This window comes from Mastigoproctus giganteus, chromosome 8, assembly GCF_048544385.1.
Source record: "Mastigoproctus giganteus isolate SK-2022 chromosome 8, ASM4854438v1, whole genome shotgun sequence".
NCBI lineage: Eukaryota > Metazoa > Arthropoda > Arachnida > Uropygi > Thelyphonidae > Mastigoproctus > Mastigoproctus giganteus.
The window spans coordinates 103,147,084-103,174,192 of NC_143582.1; the positions used below are offsets into that span (position 1 = coordinate 103,147,084).

The 27,109-nt window shown below is 44.4% G+C and overlaps 1 protein-coding gene across 4 annotated transcripts in view; it reads right to left on the reverse strand.

Annotated features, from left to right (window-relative positions):
• The window catches only part of LOC150081744 (synaptotagmin-15-like), a 377,464-nt gene that overhangs the window by 203,226 nt on the left and 147,129 nt on the right, over positions 1-27,109 (reverse strand). For all 4 annotated transcript variants that reach the window (XR_016547288.1, XR_016547289.1, XM_090379611.1 and 1 more), the window contains exon 3: positions 8,255-8,400. Coding sequence is in view for 2 of the 4 variants with exons in the window: in XM_090379611.1 (XP_090235737.1) it covers positions 8,255-8,400 (146 nt within the window). In the remaining 2 variants the exon portion in view is untranslated. The remainder of the gene's footprint in view (positions 1-8,254; positions 8,401-27,109) is intronic.

Sequence of the window (27,109 nt, forward strand, 5' to 3'; positions counted from 1 at the left end):
GCTGGATACTTTTGTTTCGAAAATTTCTTAGAGCGCGGGCAAGAGGGGGCTGCCTCCTCAATGTCTGCGTGGTCCTCCAAGACATCATTATCATCATTAGAGCTACCAGAGCTCTGGATAAAACACGTGTTCACATTTTATTTTTGGACAAGGAGCCTCTTCCTCTGTGTCTTTTCCTTCTTCTTCTACAATATAAAAATCAGGTTCATTCTTTAAGCTGGATAAGAACTACAGGTTTCTTATCAATTGTGTCTGATCTACGACCAGTTTCCGACATAACGAGCGATCTAAGTCACAACTGAAATGAAAATTGGTTGACAAAAATTTAGATATGTGTTTTAAAGTTCTCAATCCTATTTAGCTGTATTCATTTCACCAAGACAAATGGCTGTCGTCCTTGCCTTGGGGCTACCAGGGAAGGATGTTGTCAAGGAACCACCTTGACAAACAAGGGAAGGATATTATCAAGGCGGTCCCAAATCCTATGCAACCACTTGGTAACTCAAAAAATGTATACAAAGGAAGGCTACCAAACTCAGATATCAGAGCAGTAGGAAAGAAGGAGGAGGGAAAGAAACAATCATTGAAAAATTTACCCAGTCGTTTAGAAAAACACTTTTATAGGGTTTTTCAAACGTGCTCAAGCGAACTATGTTTAAAAGTCTGTAGAACCCTTCAAAACGTTTTCTGTTGAATGCAACACGTGGTGACTATACTGGTGACTTGGACAGAAGTATTCCAGAAGACATTACGTATTTCCTTGTGTCCACATTTCATGCACTAGCCGAAATTAGTACGATATATACGGGTTTTTTTTTCTTTTATTATACACACAATTTTATATACACCCATTTATATAGAAGGTTTATATATTGTATATTTTATGTAAATTCTCATATATCTATATCCATTCTCTATAATAAAAACTGCATCTATAACATGTTTTGGGCTGCACCTAGACGCGTCAAACTCCACCTTGTAAATCTGTGTTAGAAACGGTAAAACTGTCTAAAGGACTGAGAATGTTGTTGTCGCTGTATGTGTTTATATAAACACACAGCGGATTTATATAAACACACACAGCAGATTATTTGTGTTTATATAAACACACAAGCACAGCCAATACCTGGTCAGTCGCTTCCTAGCATTCGTCTCTAGGTGCGTTTAGCTGGGACCGGTTCTGCTATCTAGTGCTTATATGCACCAAGTTCGCATCCATTGGAGGTAGTGCAATACCAATGCACCAATGCGGCTAGTCCTGGTACACTTTAACTACGGCGGCTCTCAAACACCCCCTCCAGTTCAACCGCTTGGGAAATCGAGGCACCAGCTCGTCTAGCACCCACAATCTGTCCTTTATCAAGCTCCGACCAAGTGATTTACCACACTGGCCGCCGTCTAGTATGGACGCACGTTTTCCGCGCTCCTGGATTTTGTTCACGAATATGTTTACTCCTTAGTATAACTACTATAGTGGATCTCAGGGTGAGAAACTTTTGATTATTTAACGGGAACTTTGCAGATTATTTGCGTTTTTTATCTATATCCTTTGTTGCCAGACCGTACTGGTCACCATGCGGCTGACAGCAGGGCTATAGAGAGGCACCAATTATACTGTGGTCACCACACAAATACTCTGCACTTGACTTGGGAGGAATGTGTAGCACTCCCCTCAGGCGCAGGGATTAGTGAATTATCTACTCCTTCAGCTGTGACCTTGACTGCCGCATTGATTGGGGACGGAATTTCCACCTGTAAAACCTTGAACTGTGATAACGTCCCAATATCTTCTAACTGCGTTAGAGAACAATTTTCGGTGCAATCATGATTTCAGTGATTCCCCTCCCTCTGCAGTAGACTTACCATGGACAGCTTTTACTTTCGTTCCTGCTTGTATAGTGGAAAAACAGACTTCACCATAAGCTTCTGCGGCTGCGAAAACGCTAGAAGAAAGTTGCACAGGTTCTCCAAGGCTATCTTTACGGTTGTGTGTTCCCCCCCCCCCTCACGTGACAATGGCGGATAGCCCAAATCGACATCCGTGCACTATCTGGCTTCAAATTTAGCCACAAATCTGTGGTTGGCACAAAACTTTGTCATTCCTCAACCTCTATCTAACTGTGCAGCAATAATCTGTTATCCGAATATTCCCGATATGTCCAACTAATCTGAGAATATGGATACAGCCAGTACAAATCCCACTGAATTGATTTGTAACGTCACTGAACGGTCATCGAGCGCTCAACAAACCACTGATAGCACAAAAAGTGACCAACCTGACATTGAAATATCCGGATAATTTTGAGGATGTCCGGCTGACACCGGTATCCAAAAAGAAACACAGAAAACGGGTAGTTCCCCAATCGGTCAGGGAAACTCGCTCGAAAAGTGAGCCTCAAGAGCTCCAGGGATCCCAGGGCCCCACACAAGGCAACCGCGAAAAGACGACAAAACAGCAAGAGTTGACTAACATCGACCCAACTCTTCCAGAGGGCACCGTTAATGAGCAGGTATTGGCCCTGTGAGTCGAACTAGAAAATAAACTAAAAGAGTCTTCCAGCCGCATTACCTCAACCCTTCGGGGCAAGATTGTTGGTATCTGGGCAAAGCTTGAAACCATCCTGCGCAATGTTCACCTTGCTTCTGAGAGGAATGAGGCCAAACTCGAGGCATACCTCGAATCTAGGGGCACACAAATGCTACAGCGCGCCCCAACTTTTGCTGATGCGCTGAGGAACACAAAGCCAAATACGAGAACGGACCCGCCACCAAAAAGAAAGACATTACTACCAACACCACCCCTGGTAGTTCTCAAGCCGGCCACAGCCAATGCACCAAAAACAAGCGAGGAGATTAAGAAGACTGTAATCGCTTCCCTTTCTGATGACCTGAGAAACACTAAAATAAAATCCATCCGAAAGACCCGAAATACGGGCATCATCATAGAAACTGACTCGAAGGATGACGCTGATATGATATTAACAAATGCTAAGATACCTACCCTGGGCCTTCGAGCTGAGCCCCCAAGGAAAAAGGCACCCTCAATAGTAATTTATGACATCGACAAGGGCCTGGACCCCAACACCATACGAGATGAATTGTACAGGCGTAACTTCCAACATGCACTGCCAAAAGACGACCCAGCTAACCTAATAAAGCCAAAGTACCAAACGAAGTCTAGAAGTGGCACTTCTTTCAACTGGGTTGTAGAACTGGCACCAACAGCCTGGCACATACTGACCCACCACAATCGAGTGTACATAAATTGGGGCTCCCACCGCTACAAGGAGCATGTAGCTGATCCAAAATGCTTCAGATGCTGTCGTTTCGATCACACGACCCACACGTGCACCCAGACAGAACAGACCTGTGGTCACTGTGCTGATAAAGGCCACAGCTATGAAACCTGCCCGAACAAGGCCAATGAACCAATCTGTGCTAACTGTAAAAGTCAGAAACTACCTCATGCCCACTCACTTCGGGATAATAAATGGCCTGTCTATATCAAGGCCAAGAGCATGCTCCAACATCGAATAAATTATGGGGACACTGCATAAACAGTACAACAGCAACAAGATAAAATTCCTGCAAATAAACGCGCAGCGGGCAAAGGCCGTTGTGGGATAACTCCGACAGAAGGCAGATGAGGAAAACATCGACATTCTCTTAAGACAAGAACCCTACACTCATTCAAACGAAATGAGGGGATACCCCTTGTCCTACAAAATTGTCGAGGCTCCTGGTGTGACACCCTGGGTGGCGATCGCTGTGAGGAATCCTCACTTGACTGTGAGGATTCCTCACAGTCAAGTGAGGATTCAGATATCTCATCTCTGCTCGCCATGGGCCGCCTGTGCCCACATCATCTCCTCTCTGGGCGACTTCTATGCCGTTTCCCTGTACTGCAGGCCGGGAGAGGACATCCTACCTGCAGTCCAGTACCTACAACATGTCTTAACAGAACTGGCGGGTGCAAAGATAGTCATTTGTGCCGACATAAATTGCCGCTCTGCCCTCTTGCACAGTGAGACCCCAGGGCGTAGAGGTGCTGCAAATGGACAGCGGTTGGAGGAGTTCCTGTCCAGTAGTGGTCTGGAAGTCATAAATAGGCCCAACAGCCTGCCGACGTTTTCCAGCTCACTTTGGGAAGATACGATTGACGTGACTCTCTCCACCAGGTCCTTTGCTAGATTTCTGTCGGATTGGACCGTACGGGAGGGCTGGTCCACCTCAGACCATCGAGCCATAACTTTCAACATGTACAGATAGATCACTCAGTTCACAATTCTCAGACAGAAGCAACACAGATACGCTTTGAACAAAGCTGACTGGAGCCTGTTTAAAGAAACGCTCATCAATGGGATATTGCACTTACAAACCGAGAATGTGCAAGTTCAGCATCCAGACTCCCATCAGCGCAAGGTCACGGACATAATTACGAACGCTGCAAATACAGCAATAAAACGGAAAAATCCCATCCCTGGGGCAGTCCCCTGGTGGTCAGGGGAGCTTCAGGCCCTCAGACGTGAAGTAAACCAAAAGAGGCGTGCATTCCAACGGGCTAGGCGATCCTGGTTCCCCGCAGAAATTGAATACCTCCGGCAGGAGTACAGAGAAACTCGAAACGCCTACAACGCGATGATCAGGCAGCGTAAAAGACTGTCCTGGGAGCACTTGGTATCAACAGTTGGTAACTCTGACCCCTGGGGTGTCGTGTTCAAGGCAACAACAAATAAACTGCCAAGAGGTGAAGTTATTCGCTCCACAATCACCCCACAAGGCCAAATGACCTCCACCTGGCAGCATTCAATTTCAAAATTACTTGATCACTCTTTCAAACAGCCACCAGATGAAAATTCACCAGAACAACAGCAGCTTTGCCTCGACAATAACAACTATAACTCAACACTCGTGGAAGAGCCTTTTAACGTTGAGGATCTCTCTATGGCCGTTGGAAGACTGAAAAATAACAAGTCACCAGGCCTGGACATGCTCGAGCCCGAAATAATTAAAAATGTTGCCGAATTCGCTCCAGAAACCCTGCTAAACCTCTTCAACCATTGCCTGCTAAAGGGATGGTTCCCAACTGATTGGAAAACTGCGTCCATTCGGCTCATACTCAAAAATCCAACTAAACCGCACTATCGCCATGACTCGTACAGACCTATTGCTCTCCTTTCTGTGCTGAGTAAGGTCTTTGAGCAGCTCCTTAGACAGAGACTGGAAAACCACTACAATACTGCACAGCTACAAGCACGAAATCAATTTGGATTCAAACCGGGCATGTCTACGGTCGATGCGCTGGAGACCATTACAAATGCTGCCAGGAACTGCACCCAGAAGTACCTCGTCGTCATCTCGATCGACTTTGCTGGGGCGTTCGACACCTTATGCTGGCCTAGCGTCCTCGGACGGCTGAGACGAGCTGAGCTCTCAGGAAATCTCTACAACTGCATTGACAGCTATCTCAGTGACAGGAGCATTGTGGTGCAGGCTCCCTTCTGCAGTGTGGAACGTCATGTCCACCGAGGTTGCCCTCAGGGGTCTTCTGGAACTCTGTACTCGACGAGCTTCTCAGTACTGACTTAGGCGATGTCCAGACCTTGGCATATGCTGATGATCTCTCCCTGATCCTGGCAGGGGACTCCAGGGCTCAACTTGAAGTATCTGCCAACAGAGCTCTTACCACCCTGCAAGAGTGGGTCCGGAAAAACCATCTGAGAATCTCATCCACAAAAACCCAATCCATTCTCCTGAAGGGCTATCTTGATCCGCGGAGGCGGCCTCAAATCAAGATACATGGCACAACCATCAAGCTTGTTACTCAGCTGAAACTCCCTGGCATTATCATCGACAGCAAACTAACATTTCTCCCGCATCTCAACTATCTACAGAAGAAAATAAAAAAATTACATTGCACTGGTTGCCAGGGTGACCCGCCGAGATTGGGGGCTCAAAAAACGCACTCTAGCCTTACTGTATAAAGCCGTATTCATACCAGCTATCACCTACGGTTCTAGCATATGGTTCCCCAAAGCCTCCACTGTGGTAGGACGAAGAAAGCTGAACATCATTCAACGGCCAATTCTCCTTACGATAACCAGAGCATGTTGCACCTCCAGCACGCACGCTGCACCTCCAGCACACACGCTGCACCTCCAGCACGCACGCTCTACAGGTCCTCGCCGGTGTACTGCCCCTAGACCTTGAGATGGACCATGTGGGGATGCTGTATCAGCTCAGCAGAGGAAAGTCTACCACCTTTATTGATTTTACCACGGATCCGGCGAACACTTATTCCAGTGAAAAAAGCAGACTCCTAACCTACTTACAACAGACCTGGCAAGCCAGATGGTCTGAATCCACCAAAGGGGCCATCACCCGCAAATTTATACCGGACATATGCAAAATATATCCCAAATCACCATCCTTCTCCCCAGGCCTTCTAACCACGTACCTCCTAACAGAGCATGGCGCCTTTCGCAGCAAACTGAACCTTCTTGGACTTTCCGACAACCCCCTTTGCACCTGTGGTGCCCAGGAAACCTGGGACCACTTGATGCATGACTGGCTACTATATGATGACCTCAGATCTTCTCTCATCACACAAATTCATTTCATCCCGAGAAATCGGGAGCAACATCTCCTGGAAGACCACCATACCTACACAGCCTTTTCGAACTTTGCTCAGGGCCTCTTCACGAGGCGGAAAACCCAACCACAACCACAGAATCAGACCCAACCAGACAATGAAACAGCCTAATCAGCCATGTGTCAAGACCACTACTTGCTTCAGCATATTGCAATCCCCGTGAAGACTTTCAACCTGCACTATAATTGTGCCTTTACAATGCAGTCTCAACATCACCTCCATCTACCATGACTGCCGCTCCGGCTTCGCCTCCCACCAAGTTAACTCACCACTGAAATGACTCCACTATCTGGACGGGACTTCTTTGTCCCAGGATTGACACTACTCGGATCTGATCCTCTCGGATTGACTCTACCAAATATATCTTAATGCAGCTCACTACTGAAATGACTTCACCACCTGGATTGGACCTGTCTGTCCCAGGATTGCACTACTCGAATTTTACCTTCTCGGAATGGACTACGCCAACTATGACTTCACGCAGCATTGCTGCCAATTCCACGTGGCGATCCTGAACCCGTGCTCCCTGGCACTGCGATTTTCTCCCCTGTCCTGGTGGGGAGAAGGTGAAGGTTCCCTTGTCTCCTCCCCGCCGCCCCCTCTTTCCTTCTGGTGTGGCATGGGCCTGTCTCACTGATTTTGGGGTCATCTACTCTATCGATCCTATACTTCTGTCTCTCATTCCCCCCCAGCCTTTAGTCTCCCCTCCCCCTCTAGCTTTCCAACTAGCGTTCATCCCATGTCAAAATTATCCTAGCCCTACACCCAAAATTCTTAATTCCAACACTGTATAACTTAAAACTCCTTTGGCCTGACCGAAACTCTAGCGCAACCTCCCCCCCCCCCATTTTTTTTTTTTTTTTTGGTCCTAGCCACTGAAATCCCAGGAAATTAGGTGGCAGGACCTGCCAGAGTACTTATTTAAAAATACTGGTGTACCTGGCTTGCCTCCACGGGGCTAAGTGTGGGCAACGTTGGGCCTCAGTAGGGGTCCAGCGGCTAATTGGCCAGATGAACAACGGTACACGACACTACATCCAACAATATCCATACACTTTTAAATCTCCGGCCTTTACAGTGTTCTGTAACAGACGACAATGTAGACTACACGGAGATGGGGGAAACCCCTGATGCCGTTAGACCCTAAACACACTTCAATGCACCAATACCTACGATATATACTGGCGACTGTTTTCGTGGCATGCCATGAGTTCTCTGATAAGAACGTCTCGATAAGAACATCTATCTTTTCAACGTCGCCGGCCAAGTAAACCCCTTCATGATGATACTGTATCCAGACAAATCCAGATTCTGTTAACAAGACAGCATACCACGACATGTTTCTTAACTGGTTTAGGAATATGAGAATGAATTTTCCATCCTCCCATTGCCGCCCAATCACCCGATATCAGCATAACTGAGCATGCTTGGGAACTGTTGGAAAATTATATTCGATGGTAGATAATCCATCTGACAATGTGCAGGCATTACTGGACACACTGTGCAACGCATGCGTAACTATCACAAGACATTCTGCAACACCTTGTGGAGTCCATGCCAAAACGTGCATGGGCTGTATTACGGGCAAAAAATTGTACTTACCATAATCGAGAAGCGCAATACGTGTCCAAAGGGGTACTTCAGAAGAAGAAGAACTAGAGGATAAAGAAGCATTGTCTCCTGGACTTGGAAGAGAGACTAGCGTTGTCGGTATATTTGGCACGACAAAATCAATCGGTCTATTTTGGCTGTAAAAAAAAAAAAAAGAAAGAAAGGAAACAAAGAATTAAGTTGTGATTGAGAGAAAACTTCAACTCAGAGATATGTACTAAACTACCTTATTAGTTCGTGGCTAAAACGGAAATTCTTAATAACAGTCATGTCCAATTTTACATGCACGACAATAAAATTAATTCTGTGGAAATTCTACTTGCAGGTCTCTAATTCCATTGGAAAGGAAAAGATTATTCTGTACACACAATTATCCAATAAAAATTAAAGTGAACTCTAAAGTGAATTAAAAATTAATAGTAATCCAAAATACAAAAGGTTGATGAAACTTATTCCATTTTACTTTTATTAAAGTGTATTGAGAGCAAATAAAATGGAAGTTTGGTGATAACACTGAGCAAAAATATGACAAAAAATATGCAAAAAAAAACATGCTTTTGACTGTTTTACAGCCGAAATATGGTACAATTCAAGAATTTTGATGAGCATTAAATTTAAAGTCAGTTATTAAATTTATTTATAATTTTTTTTATATTTATTAGAGTTAATAAATTTAGGTCACTTATACTAACAGAAGAATATAACTTACATTAATTAAAATTTGCAAGGAAATTCTAATAAGTATTACAATAAAAAAAAACAAAACGAAATTATTATATTAGGGTCACCCCTGCAAAATCACTTTAAACTATGCATGTGCATCGTGTCTGTAAATTGCATGTGTACTCTGGTCGATTTGCCTGTTTTGCTGGACGAAAAACCCCATTTTTTCCGGGAACAAAAAACAAACAAACAAAAAAAAAAACTTGGCTGAGACTAACTATCTCAGCCACAGAGTAAAAAGAGCCCATAAAAGTTCCTTGCGTCATCACGATACTCGAACCTGGGCCTTTTCCAATCGGTGTATAAAAAATACTTGCCTGCTTCTACCGCAGACAAGTATTGCAATAAATGGAATCAAAATCGACTATTTATTCCGGCGTATAAGTGAAAAATGAGAAAAATATTGCCTAAATTTTTGAAGTTGGATTTATACACGAATATAACATCCTAACATCGAACTAAAAGCATGTTTGGATGACCAGTATGTTTTAAATTTATTATACATGGTTGTTAAAATTAAAGTATCCCGTATGTAGAAATGCCCCTGGAGCGAGTTCTAAGGCTCATACTGAATAGAAATTTGGACAACAGGTACAATAAAGAATGCGCTCGCCATCTATTGGAAAAAAAGTAGCTGCAAAATTTGTCACTGTATGGCGCGTAACTATCTTAGATACGATTATGCAAATAACTTACGTTATTTGCATAATCGTAAATTATTGCCACAGCGCCACTATTCAGCTCTACTGTATTGTATAAAAGCAAAGCAGTCTCTTCCAAATCATACAGTAGATGTTTGAATGCACTACAGCAGCAATACCAACAACGTTGCAGGAAAAAGCGCTATTAGTGAATCTGTACTATCAGAACAGCAACAATGCAGCTGCGGCTATCAGAGAATTCCAACGTCAGAAGTGCATAAAGCGTGGACCTATGACTGTTTGTGCTGTCCGCAAAATGATTGCGAAATTTGAAGCGACAGGACATCTTGGTGTTCAGCCATGTAGAGGTCGAAAACGAATAGACTCCTCTCGTGTTGAAGATGTGGCTATGGCTGTTGTGGATTTATCCAGTAAATTTATCCAGTAAATCTCCATGTGGAGATTGACTGGTGTGGCAGCTGTTTCTCGTGAAGTGGACATGCTGTATTCCACTGTAAGGCTAGTAATGCGTCAGGTGTTGCGGTACTATCCTTACAAGATGCACATGCTACAGCAGCTAAAGCATGGTGATGCAAATATTCGTTTCACATACGCACTTCAGTTTCTGGCGCGAATGACAGTGGATATCACTTGGCTCGGGAACATCCTTTGGAGTGATGAAGTCCACTTCTGTTTAAATGGACAAGTCAATACGCACAATGCCGCATTTGGGCAACAGAAAACCTTCGAGTTATCCAAGAGGTTCTGTTTAAATGGACAAGTCAATACGCACAATGCCGCATTTGGGCAACAGAAAACCTTCGAGTTATCCAAGAGGTCCCGTTGTTGCATTCTCCAAAAAAGTGACAGTATGGTGTGGATTTACAGCCACATTCATGATTGGGCCATATTTTTTTGAACGCCTAACACCGACTGTACCTGTTCCGTCACTGGACAGCGATATTACGAAATGTTGGCAAATTTCGCAATACCAAAGCTGCAACAACGTAGGTGCCTTCAGGATACCATATTCATGCAAGATGGTGCACCACCCCACATCCACCGTTGTATCCAAAGATCGCTAAAGCAACACTTTACAGATGAACGGGTCATCAGTCGTTGTTTCCAAACATCTTGGCTTCCCCGATCACCGGACCTCACTCCCATGCGACTTCTGGTTGTGGGTTTTTTTGAAGAATCAGGTGTATCGGGAAGGATGTCAAACTCTGGCAGATCTGAAGGACAGCATTAGATCTCATGTGCTGCTTATTCCAGTTGACATGACGTTCTGCTGTAGAAAATTCTGTTCTTCGAATGGAAACTGTTGTTGACCAAAATGGAGGACACATTGAACAATTGTAGCTCTGTTCAAGTGATTTGTATTGCCACAGCGCATATAGTGAAAAAAATTTGTAACTAATTTTTTTTTCCAATAAATGGCGAGCGCTTTCTTTATTGTATCTGTTGTCCAAATTTTTCTTCAATACGAGCCTTATAACTCGCTCCAGAGCCCTCTACATAGGGATACTTTAATTTTAACAAACATGTATATTCACTCATGAGCCAAAATATTAAGACCACCCCTATCTCCGCGAGTTGAAGCATCCCACAGCAATTAGGAGTGATATCACCGACCGGTGCAACATATATAGGGACGGCAAGGTAGTGCCTATCAGTACGAAGTCCGTCAATGTGAAAAGAGAAGAACCTGACGAAGTATAGTGCATAGCGATTTTTGTAATGCGGCTCGGGGTTTTCCCAAACTCTGTGTCAAGCGATGTAATCAATACAAAATTCTGTAAAGGTCAGGTTTATGTAGGTTAGTGAATGTTCGTGTAGTATTAGTGTGGCTTGTGTTATTCATCGGGACTTTTAGTTTTGAGGTCTGTGTTTATACGGAAAAACCACTAGTTTATTGTGCAGTGCGAAGAGGAGGCAGACCGGGCAGTAGGGGAGAATGAGAGCACTGGCATGGTGAACCCTGTGGTAGCCAAGGTTACAGACAGGGAGAGCCGAGGGAAAAAAAATGAAGATTAGAAGGCAGTAGTGGGAGAGGTGCCACTCATGTCTCTGGAGTTCGCATGCCTGAGCTCAGTATTGTATGTTTATTTTGTGCTCCACAAAAAAGTTTTTTATATGTGGATAATTAAAAGTTTCTTAGCAATGTTTTGTATTAATGGATACCGAAGAAGATGGCTGAACTGATAATCTGCTTTCTAGTTACAAAAAATGAACAGGTATCTAGTATTTTGCAATTTTAATTTACCACCGATATACCCCTACTAGAGTAATCGTAACTGAGTCAAGTGCAGGGTTCGTGATTACAAGAACATTCTTTTGTGCAAACGTCATCCGCAGGTCACAGCTCCCGGTCGGGGAAATCCTCAAGGAGACTTACCCATCTTAAGCCAATTCCTCAACCAAGAACAACAGGTTCAACTGTATCTCTAGATAGAAGGACCGTCGGTATAGTCTCGGCATGCAGACGCAATAATTCGAGATCCTGATATTTTGTTTAATTTAAGTGCTTAAAGTGCCTCATACTTCTGGAATTATGTTCTCCATAGACAAGTTTAGAAGAGGATTCCGTTGGTGAGACTTTTTTGGTGTTTTCTGGGATCTTTCTGCTAGATCTTAACGTTAATTATTCAACGTCTTTGTCAATGGTTAGGTCGCCATGCCGCCATTGGCAGGAAATTGAAGAGAGCAGTTTTTGGTCTTTTCGGAGCTGCCACGCTAATATCTAGCAAATTGTGACTGGGGAGGGGACCACCCGCTGTGTGTCAGCAATTGTCTGCTTACGTTGCTTAGTGATTGTCGCTTAACAAGGTCAAGAATAACGTCACGTGGCGACAAGGTTAGGGATTATACCTCTTCCACCCTAATTGCACTTTTCTCCTCTTATGCCCATAGGCACAACGTCTCTGAAACTTTTCGCCTGATTTAAACTAACTTTACCATGTTTTCTGTGTGTTCCCCACACGTCTACAAACTTTTTGTGGCAGATGTGAAACTTCCCCCAGGCTTATCCTGCGAGAAAATGAAGACTGTCATCGTATTTATCGTCCCCAAAAACTTCTAATAATAATAATAATAATAATAATAATAAAAAAAAAAACCTTGTTCTGTTCATTTAGAGGTTTTTCCGCTTGAGCTTAGAGACTTGTTTCAACCATCATTTTGCTACTTTTTAGGAGAATACTAACGGCGACTCGATTATCTGGAAACCCCTGTTTTCCGTTTTTCGAAAATCATGTCCACTGCAGACTATAATATCATTGATGAATGCCAGGACTTTACTCCTGAAACTATCCAAACTCTAGGCCTACGGGGTGATACTGAGGCCTCCAGGCCTACTCCAGCCTCCAAGAAGCGTAATAAAAAATCATTTCCGAAATCAGAAATGGAAACCAGATCCCAAAGTGAACGAAAGGAACTACAAGACCGATCTTCCCAGCAAAGAGAAAATGATGATGAAGAGACACCACTGGATCCCACTCTGCCTGAGGGTCCCGTTTTAGAGCAGGTTCTCTACCTGAGAACTGCACTAGAAACTTTAATGAAGACAACCAACAGCAGAGTCAGTACAGCTCTGCGCGCAGACATAGTTTCCCTATGGACGAAGTTGGAAACCATTTTACTTACAACGCACCTCGAACGCGAGAAAGCAGTGGCTAAACTCGAGGCATATCTTGACGGTAGGGATAGTCAAATACAACAGCGCGCCCCTACCTATGCAGACGCGCTGAGGATTCCCAGAAATGCTGAACAAACAACTGAATCAGGAAACTCAACCAAAAGGAAAACTCTCCTACAAAAACCACATCTGGTAATTGTTAGATCTACTTCCACAGAAGATCATCACACAAGTGAGGAAGTAAAAAATATAGTGGTCGCAAATTTAGCAGACCTGAAAATGGCAAAAATTAAATCTGTGCGTAATACACGTAATATTGGTGTCATCATTGAAACTGAGACGAAAGAAGAAGCTAACAAAATCATTAGTAACCCCAAAATACAAACACTTGGCCTACAGGCTGCACCCCCGAAAAGAAAAGGGCCGAGCATAATAATTTATGATACCGAAAAGGACCTAACCCCAGCAACGCTCCAGGATGAACTATACAGAAGAAACATCCAGCAGGACCACCCAGATGTTGAACCAAATGACCTCGTTTTCCCGAAATTCCAAAAAAATGCCAGAGTGGGAAATTCTACCAACTGGGTAGTGCAGCTTTCCCCCGCAGCCTGGAGAACAATAGGTCAACAAAATAGAGTGTTCATAAATTGGGGCAGTCACCACTTCAAGGAGCATGTGGCTGTCCCCAAATGCTACAAGTGTTGTCGTTTTGGACACACGACACACACGTGTACCCAAGCTCAACCCACATGTGGACACTGTGCTGAGAGAGGCCACGGCTTTAACTCGTGCACTAAAAAAGAAGACCCACCCACTTGCGCAAACTGCAAATCAATGAAAATGCAGGTAGATCATTCCATCCGGGACAATAAATGCCCTGTCTACACAAAAGCTAAGAGCACATGCCAACTAAGGCTCGATTATGGGGACTTACCTTAAACCATTTAATACTACCACTGTAAAATTTGCACAAATTAATGCCCAGCGAGCTAAAGCAGTTGCAGCGCAGTTGAGGAAAAAGGCAGATGAGGAGAACCTCGATATCCTCTTCCTTCAAGAGCCATATTCGCATAGTAAGGCAGTCAGAGGGTATCCGTTGACTTATAAGATCGTTCAAGTGGACGGGGAGACCCCATGGGCGGCTATTCTGGTCAGAAACTCTGATCTCACTGTTACCAAAATACCACATTATTTTGGTAACAGTGAGATAGGCAATATTACTGTTTGGTAACAGTAATATTGCCTTCCCTGGGCAGCCTGTGTCCATATCATCACCCCTTTGGGGAATTTTACGCAGTTTCTCTCTACTCTCGGCCGGGGGATGATATTCTTCTGATTATTAGATACTTACAAAGCATCTCTCTGGAATTCCCAAATGCAAAAATCATCGTTGCCGCCGACGTAAACTGCAGGTCGCCAGCGTGGTTCAGTGAAACTCAAGATAGACGAGGCACAAACAACGGACAAAGACTGGAAGAATATCTCTCAAACAGTTCTTTCTCAATTCTCAACCAACCAAATAACCTACCGACCTTCTCTAGTACAATGTGGGATGCCACAATTGATATCATCCTGGCCACAAGATCCGTTGCACAACACCTTTCATCCTGGACAGTTAGAGAAAGCTGGACCACTTCGGACCACCGTGTAATAACTTTCCAACTGCACCGATCAGTAAGCCGACAACCAATTATGAGGCAAACTCTACATAGATTTGCAATTGACAAGGCAAACTGGCAGGAATTTAAGGATTCACTGATCATGGCCGCCCACTCTCTCAGCACAGTTGGACTGAACCCAGACCAGCACCAAAAGGCAACTGTAAGCGTAGTCACTGAAAGCTCAATTAACTCTATTAAAAGGAAGAAACCTTCTCTTGGAGCCATACCTTGGTAGTGCCCAGAGCTCCAACAACTGCGACGGGAGGTTTACACCCGACGGAAAAATTTTCAACGTGCAAGACGGACATGGCCGGAAGCGGAAGTAGAGTATCTCAAGCAGCAGTACCGAACGGCAAGAAATGAATAAACAGCCCTAATTAAACAAAGGAAGAAGCGCTCCTGGGAGCACCTAGTCTCCACAGTTGGAAATTCTGCTCCATGGGGAGTGGTCTACAGAGTAATCACAAACAAACTCCCCAGGGGAGAAGTCATCCCAGCCACCAAGACGCCACAAGGCACGTATACAAAGACATGGTCCGAATCTATAAATAACATCCTTGACGCCATGTTCCATCAACACATGCCACCAACAACCCCAGAGCAAATACTACTATGTGAGGAAAACAGCACATACACCACGGCCCAAGTGGAAGGCAGCTGCACCAAGGAAGAACTGGACTCCGCTGCAGCAAAAATAAAAAACAAGAAATCTCCAGGAGAAGATATGCTGGAGCCCGAGATAGTAAAGAAGGCTGTTGAAACCATCCCAAATGAGATCCTAAACCTCTTCAACCATTGCCTTGAAGCAGGCCATTTTCCAGTAGTATGGAGATCTGCAAAATTAAGGCTTATTCTCAAGAATCCGACAAAACCACAAGACCTTCTGGAGTCATACCGGCCCATCGCTCTTCTGTCCATACTAAGCAAACTCCTAGAACATCTTCTAAACAATAGAATAGAAATTCATTACTCCAAGGCTGGCCTTCACTCTGACAACCAATACGGCTTTAGAAGGAGATGCTCCACGGTGGACGCCTTAGAGAATATCGTCAAAGCAGCTACCACTACCAGCCATAAATAGTTCCTTGTCATTTCAGTGGATTTTGCCGGGGTGTTTGACTCCCTCTGGTGGCCAAGCGTCCTTGGCAGACTCCGGAAAGCAAAACTACCAGCTAATTTGTACAATTGTATAAAAACCTATCTTGCAAACAGAACAGTAACCGTCAGTGCTCCGTACTGTTCAGTCTCACGACCAGTCTATAGAGGAAGCCCACAAGGCTCAGTACTTGGCCCACTTCTCTGGAACGTGGTGCTCGACAGCTTTCTAAACCTCGACCTTGGTAATGTGCGATCGCAGGCCTATGCGGATGACCTGATCCTGATGCTGGCGGCAGACTCAAGAACTCAACTAGAGATCTTTGTAAACCGTGCTATAAATATCCTACAAGACTGGGCCACCCAAAACCACTTAAAGATATCCCCAGCAAAAACCTGCTCCATCCTACTTAAAGGTTCTCTCAATATCAGAAGGCCTCCCCAGATAAAGATTCAGGAAACAACAATTAAGCTTTCCACCGAACTTAAATATCTTGGTATTCTGCTGGATAAAAATCTGTCATTCACACCCCATCTTACTTACCTCCGAAGCAAAATCAAAAAATACTCCGCACTAATAGCTAGAGTCACTCGTCGCGACTGGGGACTTAAGAAGAGGACCCTAGCCCTCGTCTATAAGGCAGTCTTCTTACCAGCAATAACATACGCATCAGGAGTCTGGTTCCACAAGGCGGTAACAGCAGTTAACAAAAGGAAGCTAGAGACCATTCAACGTTCAGTCCTACTAACAATCTCGAGAGCCTGCTGTACTGTAAGCACCCACGCCCTCCAGGTCCTCTTGGGTGCTCTCCCCCTGGACCTGGAGATCGTCCGCTGTGGGTTGCTTTGTCAACTATCCAAAGGCAAATCAATCACCTGCCTAGACTACACAACTGATCCGGCGAACGATCGTAAACTAGAGAAAAAACGCCTTCTCACCCACCTACAGCAGGCCTGGCAAACCCGCTGGACGACTTCGACAAAAGGGGAAGTCACCCGAAGATTCATACCGGATAATCAACTAGTGTTTCCCAAAAGCCCAAACTGGTTTTCACCGGGTCTGCTGACATCTTACCTGCTCACGGGACATGGCGCAATGAGAGCAAAACTCTCCAGTTTCGGATTGAGTGACACCCCTTTCTACCACTGTGGACAGCCAGAGACGTGGGAGTACCTCATGCACCACTGCCAACTATACGAAGACCTCCGCTGCCTCTTAATAACTAGAATACGTTTCTCACCAATAAACCAAGAACAATATCTCCTGGAGAGCGAGGACAACTATAAAGCCTTAACGCAGTTTGTGCAGGATCTTTTTACTAGAAGAAGAACATACCCACAACCTTAGCAGGAATTTTCCCACAAACTAACCACTCATCATCTATAATAAAGATCCTTAGATGTGTCAACCAAACAAAAACCTAACAGCTACAATCTGAAAACTAATCATTAACTTAACCTGGATCTGACCACTGGCTTAAATTGGAGTCATTATCTGGACTTGACCACTCACACGGACGGGACAACATGTCCCAGGAATGGCGTACGAAGACCTGACAAAGTCATTATGCAGTTTGCTGCCGAAACATCATTAGGCAATCTGTACCGTGTACCCTCACTCGGTTCACTTTCTTTCCCTTCCCTTGGCAGGGGATGGTTACTCTGTACCCTCCCCCGTCCATCCCCTATCTTCACCTGGTGAGGCATGGGCCTGCCCCGCCGACTTTTGGGGTTATCTTCACTATTGATTCCATATTTCTGTCTTTCATCCCCCAGTCTTTAGTCTCCCTTCCCTCTCTAGCTATCTTGCGACTAGCGTTTGACCCTTGCCAAAACTACACAAGCCCCACACAAAAATTAAAACAAAAAAAAAAAAAAAAATGAACTATAACCCGTATAACTTATATCTCTTTCGGCCTGACCCAATTTCTAGCGTTTCTCCACCCCGCCCTCCACTTTTTTTTTTTTTTTTTTTTTTTTTTAAGGTCCTGGCCACTGAAAACTCAGGAAATTAGGTGGCAGGACCTGCCAGAGTAAATAGTAAATTTCTAAAATACGGGTGTACCTGGTCTGCCTCCACGAGGTATAGTGTGGGCAACGGTGGGTCTCATTTGAGACCCAACGGCTAAAAGACCAGATGAACAACGGTACAAAACATTACACACCACAATATCCATACACTTTTAAACCTCTGGCCTCTGCAGTGTTCTGTATCACACCACAATGTATATTACGCGGAGATGGGGGAAACCCCTGGTGCCGTTAGACCCTAAAAACACTCTACACTATACTGTACCTCTAGATCGGTCCTTCAACTGTATCTCTAGTCTGAAGTGCCTAAAGGACCGATCTAGAGGTACAAGTAGAAAATACTTGTACCTCTAGATCGGTCCTTTAGGCACTTCAGATCACAACTTGGTGATTGTCTCTTCTCCAGAGAATCGAGTAGGTTTTTCACTGTGCGGTCGCATGTTTTCAGGCTCCTGTTCAATGAATAGTTTAAAGGATTATGCTCAACATCTTGTCGAGTTTCTGATATCCAGCGAATCAGTTTCTGGTGTGTTTTTTCCTGAGGCAAGTTGTACCCACTAAATGATCAGGTAAACAACTTTATTATCAATTTAAAAACTTGAATACATATCTTATTTTGTTCAGCCAAGCATTATAGCCAGCGGAATGCTTTCCAGCACAAGGTCACGTTGACCAGCATTTTAGAGATCACCTAAATTAGGTCAACCGGGCAGGTAGTCTGTATACTTTGTCTCACTGCAGCGGACATCGGCTGCCTGGGGCACTTAAAGAAGGGAAAGTCGTGCTAACGCTAAATATAACTGAACACAAACACTCCTCACATAGTAGGAAGTGCTTTTATTGCCTAGCAGTTGAACACTTTAAAAATAAGGAACTTGAGAAACTAAATAGAATTTGCAGTAATTTTTCTAATAAATAAAAAAATAATAATAATAAATAAACAAAAATAATAATAATAAATAAACAAAAATAATAAAAATTGCAGAAGCCTTCCGCCCCAACTGTAGTGCCACCTTAAACATTTGTTCTTTGCCAATTCTCCCTCCTTTTAATAATCATCATCATGCCTGGTCGCGCAAGCCAACAAACTTGTGATTGCTGCGGCAAAAATATTAAAGTCTTTTTGATCTGTAATGGCCCCTGCAAAAGAACCCTAGGGGAGTGCTGTTCTGGAAGATCTACGATTCCAAAGATAAGTTCCAAGGCTCGATCTAGATACTACTGCAGCCAATGCAAAACCAGCATTTCAAGTGCTGGAAAAACAACGCAGAGAGAGACAGCACTACAACTGACCAAATCTCTCCCACTCCTGCGGACTTATCTGTCGAGGAGCTACAATTAGGCGAAATCTACTGCCCAGAAAAGGGAAAGAGAAGCAGTTGTGAACCCAAGGATTCACAACAATGGATTCGCTAGCACCCGGACGTGACTGAAGAGACCAGCAAAGAGGTGAACAAAGATGCACATAAAGAAACAAACGAAGTGCCAGAACCAGCTGCAAACCCGAACCCCACTCTACCCCCTCTAACTGGAACCCCAGTTGACCAAATTATGGCTATCAGAGGGACGCTTGAGGAGTATGTGGGAAAATCATCGAAAATTACTGCTGCTATCCGCACTGACCTCATTACCATATTCAGCAAGATGGAGATGGTGATTTTAAACCTCTACGTCGAATACGAAAAACTGCAAGCGAAATGGGAGGGTCGCCCTCAGAAAGGGGGAAAACAAATACAACAACGCCCCCCTACTTTTGCGGAGGCGTTGCGGAATGGCACTAAAGTAGCATCCCATAAACCAGATGGACCCCAAACCAAAACACTAACAAGAAAGACAGAATCATATATAATCCTGATTAAGCCGACAGAAGACGCACAGCTTGACACAAGTGACGCTGTTAAGGAGACCTTAACCAAAAATCTAAAAGACCAAATGAAGACAATCCAGATCAAAAGTATGCGGAAGACTAGCCACCCAGGTGTGGTAATTGAAACCAACTCCAGAGAAGAGGCACAAACAATTTTAAGTAATGAAAACATGACCAAGTACGGTTTAAAGTCAGAGGCTCCCAAGAAAAAAGGACCCTGAATTGTCTTATTTGACATACAGCAAGGTGTTACCCCAGAAGAACTCAAAGAGGAAATTTACCACAAAAATCTAAGTCTGCACCTACCTGAGGACACTGTGGAAGAAGACGTCAGCCCAAAATACAGTACTAAATCTAAAACACATTCAAATGTCAATTGGATAATCCAGCTCTCCACGCGAGCATGGCAAATCTTAGAAACACAGAGTCGCATTTTCATAGGCTGGGGAAACCATAGGTTTAAGGAGAATATTTCAGTTACGAAATGTTACAAGTGCCTTCGCTTTGGCCACACATCACACACATGCAACCAGCGTGATTCAACATGTGGGGCATGTGCCCAGAAAGGGCACAAGTACAGAGACTGCCCAGCAAAAGACCAGCTCCCAGTCTGTGCAAACTGCAAGGCAGTGAAAGCTCCTCATCAACACTCAATCAGGGATGGAAACTGTATGGTATACCTGTATGGTATGAAAGCCAAAAGCCAATACCAAATGAGAATCAATTATGGATAGAGGCCCCTCTACAAACTGCCACCATGAAATAAAAATAGTTCAACTAAACGCACAAAGAGCGAGGCTGGTAGCTGACCAACTAAAAGTGAAAATAGAAGAAAACCAAATTGATCTGGCCTTATTACAGGAACCGTATGTTCGCTCAGGTGTGGCCACAGGTTACCCTGCATCCTATAAAATGGTCTACTGTAAAACCGAAACCCTATGGGCAGCAATAGTCATCAGAAACCCAAAAATCAGCACAACAAAGATAACACCACTCTGCACTGCAAACAGTGCCTGTGCACAAATCATAACTCAGTTAGGGTCTTTGTTCCTGTTAACAATATATACTCACCCTGGTGAAGACATCACCCCTGCGATCTCAACCATTCAGACGGCTCTTGAGACTCTCCCGGGGGGACGACCACTAATGGCCATGGATGCAAACTGCAGATCTCTGCTCTAGCACAGTCGCACCCCTGACAGATCTGCACAAAGAAATGGTGCAAAACTAGAAGAATTCTTTCTAGCCACAGGCCTCCAAGTAATAAACCGACCAGTTCAACTTCTAACTTACAGCGGCCCCCTTTGGGAGAGCACCATAGATGTTACAGCAGCCACCCCAGACATTGCCAACAAATTAGCCAAATGGACTGTACAAGAAGCCTGGACCACGTCGGACCACAGAGCGATATCATTTTCTCTGGTTCGCTCTGTGGAACGGACCCTCCGATCCCACGAGATGTGATACGGTACAATTCAAAAAAGGCAGACTGGCAACGTTTTCGGACTGAGCTAACAAGAAGACTCCCTGAAGACACTCCATTCCCTGAAGCACTGAAGCACTCCCTTCAGACGATTGCGTAGAGATTATAACCACTGCCATAAGATCTGCATGTGATCTCTCCATCCCATGCAGAAGGCCCTACCGGTATGCAGTTCCCTGGTGGAATCCCCAGCTACAGGATCTCAGAAGAAGGGTCCACCATGCAAGAAAAATGTTCCAGCAGGCTCGATCAAGGCTACCTCCCCATGAGGTAGATGCCGCCAGGGAGGCTTACCGCATTGTCAGAAATGAATACACAAAGCTAATTCGTAAAAGTAAAAAGCAAACGTGGCAAACCCTGGTATCCACTTTTGGGAATAAGGACTCCTGGGGCATCGTTTTCAGGATCGTAACAAACAAGCTGCCGCGAGGAGAGGTACTCGATACGACACTAAAGATGGATGGCTCCTCTACTTACACCTGGAAGGATAGCATTAACAATATTCTAGACACCATTTATCCCATTGAAGCTGCAGCTATGACTCAACAACAACAAGAAATAGTAGATGAAAATCACAACTATCATCCTGCCTCTGTGGAATCCCCCTTCACTAACATTGAGATGGACTTGGCAATAAACAAAATGAAAGTAGGAAAAACACCTGGTGCTGATCTGCTGGAAGTGGATGTGGTTAAAAAATTTGCAGAATACTATCCTGTTACTCTCCTAAGCCTTCTAAATAGGTGCCTGACAGAAGGCATCTTTCCAACATCCTGGAAAACGGCAACCCTGAAATTTATATTGAAAAATCCCGACAAGCCACCACAAATTCCAACCTCCTACCGCCCGATTGCCTTGCTCTCTGTAATGGCCAAGCTACAAGAACGCATGCTCCTATTTCTCTTAACCGCCAGATATGAAGAACAAAAGCTTCCAAGTGACAAGCAATTTGGATTCAAAGCAGGTAGCAGCACAGAAGATGCCATTAACAGAGTAATCACTCAAGCAACTCACACAGCTTTTAAGAACTCTCTTGCAATCATGGTAGATTTCGCTGGGGCCTTTGATCGACTATGGTGGCCCAGAGTTCTTCGGAGGCTTCGGCAATCAAATGTTTCCAACAACCTATACAACAGTTTAAGGTCATATTTAACTGGTAGAAAAGTCCAAGTTACCAACAGATTCCAGACAGTGACTAGGTACATCGATCGAGGCTGTCCGCAGGGCTCTGTGCTTGGCCCTTTCCTCTGGTCTATTGTCCTGGATGAGTTCCTGGGCATGGACCTGGAGGTGTTGAGTCCTTGGCCTTCGCGGATCATCTTGTCCTTTTAGTATGTGCTAACACCAGGATGAACCTGGAGAAAATGGCAAATGGGGCACTGGTAAAACTTCATAACTGGGCAGCCCTGCACAACCTTACCATTTCAGGAGAGAAAACAAAGTCCATACTCCTTAAAGGCAGGCTACAAATCACAAGACCACCTTTTTTTTTTTTTTTTTGTATTAGTTGTTGGCGTATCAGCTTCTATGGCCATATTGCACCTCCCAAAGTTTTTGCATTTTACTGTGATCCAAGCCCGAGGCGGGAATCGAACCCGCGACCTTTGGGTTGCCAGGCAGGCACTTTACCTACCTGGCTAGCCCGGTCGGCTCACAAGACCACCTACAATAAAATTAAACTTTATGCCCATACGGCTGCACACTGAAGTCAAGCTCCTAGGTATCTTCTTAGACTCCGGGCTTACCTTCCACCACCACCTAAAGTATCTAGCCAACAAAATTCAAAGGTACAGTGCTATGATAAGGCGAGTCAGCAGGGCAGACTGGGGGCTGAAGCACAAAGCTCTTACTCTGATATACCAAGCGGCATACGTGCCAATTGTGTGTTATGGTGCCTCCAACTGGTACCGAAAAGCCATGCTAGCAAGAAATAAACGTAAGCTGGATTCAATACAGAGATTCATGCTCCTTTCAATTTGCAGGGCGTGCCGCACCGTCAGCACCCCTGCTCTGCAGGTATTAACTGGATGTCAGCCACTATACTTAGAAGTAGTTAAAAGAGGGCTTTTTTATCACTTAAGGAAGGGAGTTCCAAACCAACTGCTAAATTTTCAACTTGACACCACAAACGGCACCAGGCAGGAAAGACAACTGATAACCCAACATCTACAAGAGATATGGCAACATGACTGGGACACTACAACAAAAGGGGTCATCACAAAACGATTCCTTCCATCCATAAGTTCAACTCACCCAGAACCTCCACCCTGGTTTTCGCCTGGCCTCCATATGACCTTTATCATCACCGGCCATGGATCCTTCCAACAAAAACTGACCACCATGGGAATCGAGAATGATCCACGTTGCTACTGCGGCGAAGAGGAGTCCTGGGGGCACCTCATGTATGAGTGCCCCAGCTATGACAACATTAGGCTTAAATTCCTCACCACAATACAGAGAAACCCTCACAATCAAGAATCCACTCTGCTACTCGAGGAAGATACCTATAAGGCATTAACCACCTACGCGCAAGAAACATTTGCACTTAGGCGAGCTAAGATTGCAGAACTCAGAGCACAAGAACTAAACCGGACCGGCGTGGGATAACTCTCCATTCCCCCGGAAAAATGCAGACATAATCATACAAACCCTAATAGGGTAGGATCTACTGCAGGCACCTTCCAAGGTGCGGGATGCTGGCACTCCTCGGAGGGTGGGATTTAAAAGTCATCGCAACCCCGAAATGGGTAGGATATACTGCTGGCACCGATCTAGGTGCAGGATTGCTGGCACTGACCTTAGTGCGGGATCTACAGGCACTATGCCATTGGGAATTACACAGGGGCACCTGTCCCCTGTGACTTTTAAACCCACACTCTTTCCTATACTTCGCCTAAATTAGGGTGGATTTATTCTCCCCTGTCAACCCACCCAAATCCATTCCCCCTCAAATCCTCTCTCTTCTATGCCCCTCTCTCTCTCTATCTCTCTCTCTCTCTCTTTTTTTTAATCTATTTACTTTTTTACCTATTTTATTTTATTTTTTTTATTTATTTATTTATTTATTTATTTATTTATTATTATTTTTAATCTATTACTTTTTTACTTATTTATTTTTATTATTATTATCTTTTTATTTATTTATTTATATATATATATTTTTTAATCTGTTACTTTATTTTTTTATTTTTATTTTATTTTTTTCTATTTTATTTTATATTATTTTTTTATTTTTTATTTTATTTTTTTATTTTAATTTTTTTTATTTATTTATTTTTTTGTCTCCGTCAGGAAGCTCAGGCAACCCTGGCGGAGGCCAGCCAGAGTATAATGGGCAGCCTAGCTCACCTCCCAGTGGTGGTGGCAGCAACGTGGGGTTCCCTTAGGGGGCCTTGCGGCTAAGCAGCCAGAGACAGAACAACAGACCACAGCACAACTTTGTCACAAACCAGACACCACACGTTTTCTGGCTTTTACAGAGATTCTGTAAATTCTTCACAAAGTACCATGGTGCAGATGTGGGAAACCACCGGTGGCGCCTTGCACAAAACACTATGCCACTATGCCACTATGTACCTCTAGATCGGAAATTGTTTAAAAGGTAGCTAGCTGTATATGAACCGAAGCTTCTGCTGGATCTGTTTAACTGCCGTATGGAAGCAGGAAAATAGCCAACTGAATGGAAGACAGCAAATATTAAGTTAATTTTGAAGAACCCAACCAAACAGCCATAGAATCGAGACTCATATAGACCCATTGCACTTCTATCAGTGGTGAGTAAACTATACGAAAGATTGCTGCATAAAAGAATTTCCCAGCACTATGAAGCAGCAGGACTACCAGCGGTGAACCAATATGGGTTCAAACCAGGTTCCTCCACGATAGATGCATTGAAAAACCTGCTCACTGCAGCGAGGGAATGCAGCAGGAAATACTTAATCCTGATCTCCATCGACTTCGCCAGAGCATTTGACTCACTCTGGTGGCCGAGTGTCCTCGGTAGGCTGAGGGAGGCCAGGGTGCCAATAAATCTATTCAACACCATAAAAGATTACCTATCACAGAGAAAGGTCGAGATCAATACCCCTTACAAGAATATAGTAAAACAGATCTACAGAGGCTGTCCGCAGGGGTCTGTGCTGGGCCCATTGCTCTGGAACATTGTCTTTGATGAGTTCTTCAGAATGGACCTGGGAGAAGTCAAATCCCACGCTTTTGCAGACAACCTCATCCTTACAGTGGAAGCAAACTCAAGAGCTCAGCTTGAGACCCTGGCCAACCATGCCCTTCGACTGGTTGAAACTTGGGGTGCAAAGAACTCTCTCACAATATCACCTGCGAAAACCTCATCCATTCTCCTTAAAGGCTCTCTCGACCTGCGTAGACCCCCCCAAATTAAAATTGATGAGCGCACGATAAAATTGTCACCACAGCTCAAATATTTAGGTATTCTCCTAGACAGCAAACTATCCTTTCAGCCAAACCTTAAATACATCAGACCGAAGATCAGTAACTACTCGGCCCTGGTGGCCAGGGTCTCACGTAGAGACTGGGGCCTCAACAAGAGAACGCTGGCACTCTATTATAAGGCAGTTTTCATCCCAGCAATCTCATATGCTTCGGCCATATGGTACGATAAGACTACGCTAGTAGTGAATAGAAGAATGCTGGATTCTACCCAGCGATCCATCCTCCGCGCCATAACCCGCGCCCGCAGTACAGTGAGCACACCAGCCTTACAAGTAATAGCAGGAACGCTCCCATTAGACCTAGAAATCGTTAGAACTGAAATGCTCTATTACCTTTCCAAAGGAGTCCCAGGTACCTTCCTGAATTTTACAACTGATCCCACTAATAATAGGAAGGCAGAAAAAGTACGCTTACAGAACCACCTGCTGCAGGAATGGCAAAACAGATGGGCTGGTACCACCAATGGAGAGATCACCCGCAAGTTTTTTCCACACACAAATAGAGTATACCCGAAATCACCAACATGGTTCTTCCCAGGACTTCATACAACGTGCTTAATAACAGGGCATGGCCCCTTCAACGCAAAGCTCGCTGGCTTCAGACTCACAGACAACCCACATTGCACTTGTGGAGAAATAGAAGACTGGAACCATCTTATGTTTGACTGTCCCATATATGAAGACCTAAGATGTATTCTAATTGCAAAAGTGAGATATCTTCCAAGAGGACAAGAATTTCTCCTCCTTGAAACCGAAGAGGATTATAAAGCATTGTCACGATTCGCCCAGGACCTCTTCGCGAGAAGAAGGGTGCAAACTGCCATACACTGAGGAAAAGAGGAAATGCCACTCAACAATGACAACGCAAAGACAAAACTTATCACCAACCAGCATTTCTCCTCTTTAAATGAAAGAAGATTAAAACCGAAAAACTTGATGATAGACTTGATGCAAGCACAACCTCAACAACCTGAACTGCAAATACAGGACTTGTCCCAGGAATGACCTACAACCCTAGAAGTTGACATCTCTTTAGAAGAAGTAGAACTCAAATAGAAGACCTACCATGGACTTGACCTCATTGCAGCTCTGCTGCCAATGCCACAGGCTATACCTGTGCTCTCTCTTGCACGGTACTTTCTTTCCAATTCCCTGGGGAGGGAAGGAGATGGTTTCACTGTCTCTTCCCCTCCTCGCCCTCATTTTCCTCCTGGTGGGAGATGGGCCTGCCACACT